Source organism: Piliocolobus tephrosceles, chromosome 12 (genome assembly GCF_002776525.5).
Source record: "Piliocolobus tephrosceles isolate RC106 chromosome 12, ASM277652v3, whole genome shotgun sequence".
NCBI lineage: Eukaryota > Metazoa > Chordata > Mammalia > Primates > Cercopithecidae > Piliocolobus > Piliocolobus tephrosceles.
The window spans coordinates 3,062,270-3,069,551 of record NC_045445.1 but is presented as its reverse complement, the minus strand read 5'-3'; the positions used below and the strand labels follow the sequence as shown (position 1 = coordinate 3,069,551).

The 7,282-nt window shown below is 39.2% G+C and overlaps 1 protein-coding gene across 1 annotated transcript in view; it reads left to right on the top strand.

Annotated features, from left to right (window-relative positions):
- Window positions 1–7,282, top strand: part of PASD1 (PAS domain containing repressor 1) — a 72,723-nt gene that overhangs the window by 51,767 nt on the left and 13,674 nt on the right. Inside the window, exons 9-10 of the mRNA XM_023202275.1 lie at window positions 2,894–3,020; window positions 5,227–5,441. Of these exons, the coding sequence (XP_023058043.1) occupies window positions 2,894–3,020; window positions 5,227–5,441 (342 nt within the window). The remainder of the gene's footprint in view (window positions 1–2,893; window positions 3,021–5,226; window positions 5,442–7,282) is intronic.

The following is a 7,282-nucleotide window of genomic DNA, read 5'->3' as shown; positions in this document are numbered from 1 at the left end:
CTTCCTTCCTTCCTTCCTCCCTCCCTCCCTCCCTCCCTCTCTCTTTCCTTCCTCTCTCTTTCTTTCTTCTCTTTTCTTTTCTTTTCTTTTCCTTTTATTTTATTTTATTTATTTTATTTTATTTCGAGACAGGGTCTCTCACTCTGTTGCCCAGACTGGAATGCAGTGGTATGGTCAGCTCACTGCAACTTCTGCTTTCCAGGCTCAAATGATCCTCCCACTTCAGCCTCCCAAGTAGCTGGGACTACAGGCACACACTGCCACACTCAGCTAATTTTAAATTTTTTGTACAGACAGGGTCTCACTATATTGCCCAGGCTGGTCTCAAACTTCTGGGCTCAAGCAGTCCTCCCACCTCAGCCTCCCAAAGTGTTGGGGTTATAGGCATGAGCCACTGTGCCTAGCCAATGGTGTTTTCTTTGAGGGGAGGAGTAATATCAGGGACTTAGTTTTGAAAATGTTTATGACTGAGATGCCCATTAGACATCCAAATGGAGATGTAATACTGGATTGGAAATTTGAATTTGGGAATCATCAGTATGGATGGTCTTAAAGCTGTAAGCCTGGAAGATGGTCACTAAGGTAGATAGCAACAAAGACCAAGGACTGAGCCTTGAAGTACACCCAAAGTTAAGAGATTAGGGGAGAAAACGGAGGAATTAGCAAAAGAGACTGACAGGTAACTAGTGAGGTAGGAGGTAAGCAAAGTGAAGAAAGTATTTACGGGAAGAAGGAATGATGAACAATGTCAAATACTGCTGATAGATTAGATAGGTGGACAATTGAGAAGGGACCATTAGAGTTAGGACCTGTAGTTCATTGCTAAACTTGACAAAAGTTTTGGTGGAGTATGGTGGGGTTCAAGGAGATAATGTCTGATCAGAGTAGGTTTAAGAGAAGATGGTGGAATTGGAGACATTGTATATAAAAAAATCCTTTTGAGAAGTTTTGCTATAAAGGAAATCACATAAGTGGGGTGGCAGGTAAATAAGAGATGAGGTCCAGAGAGGATTTCTAAACTCAGTGTATTTTTTTAAAAAAATTCTGCTCTATTTTATCTAGCATTTTCGCCATGTCTGTCCAATCTGCTGTCTTGATTGGAAGCCCTATGGCCTTTCGCCCACCACATCCAAAAAAGTAAAATGCAAGGATCTCCTAAAAATTAGTTAGAGCACTTTAACAATAAGCCACCACAGGGAAAATGCAAAGATTTGGGGACAAACTTCTTGCATGCCCTCTTCCCCCTCTCCCCCTACATATTTGCAGTTTACATAACCATCAGGTATTGGAGTTTGCATTTGAAGCCTACTGTATGTCCAGCCTCAAAACCCATGCCTCTCTTTTCAAATCCTTTAGCATACTAATCGTGGAGACAATTACGGAATAAAGGTGAATCCAAAACTCCACTCAAAACTGTAAAAGCATGTTGATTGTCTTCCTATCTCCATGCATGCTTTTCCACCTTAGTCCTGATTGCATTTTAAGCTGGTATCTTTTTGCTTCCAAAGTAGTTTCTTGGCTTTGTTTTTTTCCAGGCCAATTACCATTACTGCACATAATGCTGTCATTTAAGTTAATTTAAGCTCACTGCATTTATATTGATAAGCCCAAACATATGAATGCCCAAAAGTGGACATCTTAATTAACATTTGAGAATATAAATTTCTATTGAAAATAATCCAGAAAGCAAAGAGTTAGTGATTAAATCGATAGATGGCTATGAAGAAGAACAGAAGGAAGAAGAAAGAGACAGGTCATATCTCATCTTAATGAATACCGATTCACCATAATATCGTCGTAAATAATGAAAATATTGTCACATCCCCGGCAACATATCACTTATTTTAGGGAGTATAAAACAGAGTCACTTGAACAGTGAGGTTGCACAATTTCCTGAAGTTAAAATGCTGGGATGTGATCCAACAAACAGATTCCTTGTAGAAAAATCACCATGGGTCTGTGTCTTAAGCCAGTCCAGAACAAAAGTAAAAAAAAATATTTTGTCAGGGATGTAAAATATTTCACTGCTAAACAAGGTACTTAAATTTCAATGGACAGTGATCCACAGACTATTCGAAAAGGATCCAGTTGTTCAGGAAATAGGACAGGATCACTCAATAGAAATACGTATATAGTTTAAAGCAACAAATGGCTTAAAGGTAGCCAGACTTAGGAAAAAGAGCATTGGGTTTGGAGTCAATGGATTCTGTCTCTCACTCTGCTCCTGTCTGTCTGTATGGCCTTGCCCTCTTCGACACTATCCAATGAGAACATTGCCTAGAAGCTCTTAGAGACCTTTTCACCTCTCTGCTAAAAGTACTTTTGCTAATAATACTTTCAACTTTAATCTGCCTAAAGACATGGAATAGTTGTTAAACAGCCCCCGGTTGGCCTTTTCTTTCTCTAAGCTTAGGATGCAGGTGCAGGAACTCTGGGAAAATGGCCTTATCAATGGTGGTGCAGGTCTCCCACTGCTGTCCCATTTCTCTGTGAACCAGTGTGTTTGGGTCTAATAATGAGGAATGGGAGATGATCCTTGGCTACTATCATGACAGCATCCTACTGACACCACTGAAAGGCAGAATTGTTTCTGCCATGCCTTTTGATCTATAAACATTTTTGATGCCTTTATTTTTAGTATTATGTATACTGTGTTTCTCTTCTTAAGTTTGTCAGTGTATACCTTGTGGCATCTATAATCTCTGCTTGTTATCTTCCAGCAATATTTTTAAAGAGGTATTTGATGGTGATTTTTTTGTTAGGTTTTCAGTTGATTGCAGCAGTGTTAGAAATTGTGATGTGAAATGCATCCAAGTTTGTATTCTGCCTGTGTTTCCTATTCTTTCTAACTCCAAAATGCGATGTCCTATCTTTCTCTTTTGGAAATTTACAGGACCAAATTGATATTGCAGAGGTTGAGCAGTATGGACCACAAGAAAATGTTCATGTAATGTTTGTAGATTCTGATTCAACTTATTGCTCCAGCACAGTTTCCCTGTATACTATTCCTGAATCTCCAGGTAGGTACATTTATGCATTTGGATAGGGACTATTAGAAGAAAAATAGTGACCAACAGCGTAGTTACAGTTTTTCAAATGAATATAATGCTCTATAATAGTGTGAAATCACAGAGTGAATTTCAGCTTTCTTCATCTTTTGTAAACATTTGAGATGATGATTTGAGAATAATAAAAATGAGTATTTCATCACAGGTTCAAGTGCTTGGAAATGGTCTTTTCTTCTATTTAATTTTAATCTTCTAAAAATTGGCACTGGATCTCAGTCCTTGAAGGAATAGCGTTTTATCTTTTTATACTCATGTAGTCTATTCTGCTATCACACAGTAGTTGGATTCCAAAGAAACCTCTTGTTATTGAGTTTTCATGGCAATAAAGGGGAAAAGTGAGAGTCTCTCAAAAACAGTGATATTTCTTTCATGAGTTTCCATATTAAAGACATTTCATAACTGTAATTGTTTAAAAAGTACAAAACTTAGGAAAATGGTGGATGCATAATGCAAATCATATCTCCTAATTAATCTGATCATAAATAATTGGTATGTGGAATCTTACATAAAAGTAGTAAGCTCTATTTTAATTTTTATTTCACTCTTTTTTCAGTTTTTAAATCCAGTGTTAGTATCATCACTTTTAAAACTCTTAGTTAACAACTTTCCATTGTTGCTGTCCATCTCAAAGCTGCGTTTAAAAAATTCCTTCCAAAACAATTGATTTTTGGCAGGAGAGGTCAAACTTTATGAACTCATAATTGTGATTTCTAAAATTTATAAGAGATTGATTGCTTTAAACCTGTTTATCTGGACCTACCATTGTAACTTTGCTATAGAGAATTATTTGTGTTTACCACTGTTAAGCCAATGATGGAGAAATCCTTATAACCTTCCACAGATGACTATTTCAACAAAATGAGCATACTGAGATGACTAGCAGCTTATGGCTAATATGGTAGAAGTCAAGTAACTCCTAGGTTTCTCACTATCACTTATAGATAATTTAGTAGCTTTGTTTACTTGGAATCAGAAAATTAAAAGATGCTAAACTGGGCTGGGCGCGGTGACTCATGCCTGTAATCCCGGCACTTTGGGAGGCCGAGGTGGTCAGATCACGAGATCGGGAGATCGAGACCATCTTGGCTAACATGGTGAAACTCCATCTCTACTAAAAATACAAAAAATTAGCCAGGCGTGGTAGCGGGCACCTGTAGTCCCAGCTCTTCGGGAGGCTGGGGCAGGAGAATGGCTGGAACCCAGGAGGCGGAAGTTGCAGTGAGCCGAGATGGCACCACTGCACTCCAGCCTGGACGACAGAGCAGGACTCGTCTGAAAAAAAAAAAAAAAAAAAAATGCTAAACTGATTTGGAAAATGGCTTTTAGTGAAAAAAGAGTTAAGCAGACAAATTTAGCCAACAGTCTAAACACTGGAAGTGTCCAGAAACCAGAATTTTCCAAAATATTTTCAGTGGTCATCCCAAACTCATGCTATGATTGAAGGACAATTTGCTCATGACCATAGCCTGGTAAGATATGCAACCCCAGGCTGCAAAGAGCAGATAGGAAGTGACAGAGTGGTTCATTCTGTCTAATCCAGGTGTTTCTCTTTTCCAAACTTTTAATCTTGAAATAATTTTGGACTTAAAGAAGATTTGCAAAAACAGCACAAAGAAAAAAAATAGAAAAATAAGGGAAATATACCATTTAGGATAACCTTCATTTAGCTTCCCCTAATGTAACATTTTACATAACCACAAATAATGTTCTCCACTGTCCTTTTCAGGGCTGTTGAAGCCAAGTCATGTCATAACACCTCCCAGAGCACTTTGAGCACTCCTAAGGTCCCACATTCTGGGCAATCCAATTGTTCAGAAGTGATTTATGACTAGATTTTATTTGGTTTTATCAGTTGGATGGTACTAAATCTCCAAAAGCAGAGCCAAAATAATTTTATAATGAATGAAATGACACTAACAAATGCAGTGGGTTTAGGCACTAGCTTAAGCTGGAGGATAGGCAGTGGTAACTTCAAACACTCTCTCCCTTTTCTTCATTTTCAAATATGAACAGATTTTAAAAACAATATTCTGAATGATTCCTGGCACCTGGCACATCTCATCCTTAACATGGACTAAAATGACCCTCGTACAGTCTTTTTGATAACATCAGTACTTTTGTTTTTAAGTCATGAACTCCCCTGTGCTTTCTTCCTCAGCCTTATCCTTGCAGGACTTTCAAGTTGAGCCTGAGGTGAATCCATTGTACAGGGCAGACCCAGTGGACCTGGAGTTCTCAGTGGACCAGGAGGGCCCAATGGACCAGCAGGACCCAGAGAACCCAGTGGACCTGTTAGACCAGGCAGGCCTGATGGATCCAGAGGACTCAGTGGACCTGGGGGCTGCTGGCGCAAGTGCTCAGGTACCTCTGAAAGTCTCGCTTCACTCACTTCACAGACTTCACATGTCTGTCTAGACAGCTAACCTTGCAAAGCCCAAATTTTCACTCTTGTGACCAGTTTCACTTCGCAGAAAGTATGTTTGTTACTTTTTCGAAACTATATCACTATTTCTGTTGTACTGGATTTTCAGATGCAGCTGAGAACTCGACCCTCACAAACAGGGATATTGGAGGTTCTCTAAGGAAGACCAAATCCCTGTGCTCTTCTTAATTTGAAATCCCATGGACACTCTGTACTTGAGGAAAAGTTTGAGCCAAATAGGAAAGCTTAGCTACTAAGAAAAGGTAGTATTTTTAAGAGCCTTGATTTTAATCACCTGTGAGAGCATACTAACCATCTAGAGGGAAGACAACCTTCTGGCCTACCCATACCAACCCTCTTCCTGCACCACAAGCTAGGTTTTCCCAGTGGAATTTTTATTAGGTTAGAACATGCGTTTCAGAGTCGTTAGATATACCCAAACTTGAAACGTCAGTACCAATGTACAGTCCAAAGCCAAATCAAAATGGTTGGATTAACTACTGTGTAGTTCCTCTACCCCGAAATGTGTTTACATAACCATGGATTTGAACAATCATCTTTTATGTTAGACAGGATTATTAAAATCAGGATTAGAAGCCAAGCTAGTGAGTTTATGGTCAGTTACATGGAATTGTGTGCATTCATCACCAAGCCTAAGACGAGTGACTCCGTGTCAAAAGGATCCTCATCTAATGAAAAGAATTAAGGGCTAGAACACAATTGTTTGAGTTTAGTGCCAGCAGTATGGCCTCGGCAAATTACTGAGTCTCAGTTTCTCCATGTTGAAATGGTCTTGCCTTGCAGGGATTTGCAGACTGCTGTGAAAATTCTTTGAGCTATTGAAAAGGAAATTTCTGTGAAAATCTGCTGTGGCCTGATTTATGCCCTTATTATGCCAAAAAGTTGTGGTCCCCCTTTTGCTGTTGACAGGTTTATCTTCTCTTTTGAATTAACTTGTAATTAAATTTTTAACTATAACTTTAAAAAAATCACCAAAATAACCAGCAATGAATGTGTGTCATCTGCCTCTGCATGTGCTAGTGTATTAGGCTTATTTCTGGGTGCCATGTATCAACAACCTGGAGTGTATCCAAAAGATGGAGACCAGGATGAGGAAGGGGCTGGAAAACATCTTAATCAGTTGCTGAAGACACTGAGAAGGGAAGAATGGGAAGGGACAGGACAGCTTTATCCAAATAGTTGAAGGATCATAAAGTGGAAGATGTGGTTCCAGAGGATCAAGGAAGCAGTCTGACACTATTAGCCCTTCTCAGACAGATTAGGTCACCTCTTGAAATAGCAAGTCCTCTCTCCTTCAATAGAAAGGTTAGAGCCAATGCTTGGCAGCTCCTTTTCCAGGAACAGCAGAGAAGATTTCTGTTTGGAGAAGGTGAGAGGATGTGAGAACCTGTAAGGTTTGTCTCTTCCAGTCCTGAGTTTAGAGGGGTATGGGGTGCGTGTGTGTGTGTGTGTGTGTGTGTGTGTGTACGCGCGTGTTCATGTGTTTGTGGCTTTTTTTTTTGGTCTAATGAACGTCTGCTTTCGTATAGGAAGAGACATACAATGCATAGTGAAAGAAGGACAAATTGAACAGTTTTCAATGGACTAAAAATACATATATAATTTTTTTTTATTATACTTTAAGTTCTACGGTACATGTGCATAACGTGCAGGTTTGTTACATATGTATACTTGTGCCATGTTGGTGTGCTGCACCCATCAACTCGTCAGCACCCATCAATTCATCATTTATATCATGTATAACTCCCAATGCAATCCCTCCCCCCTCCCC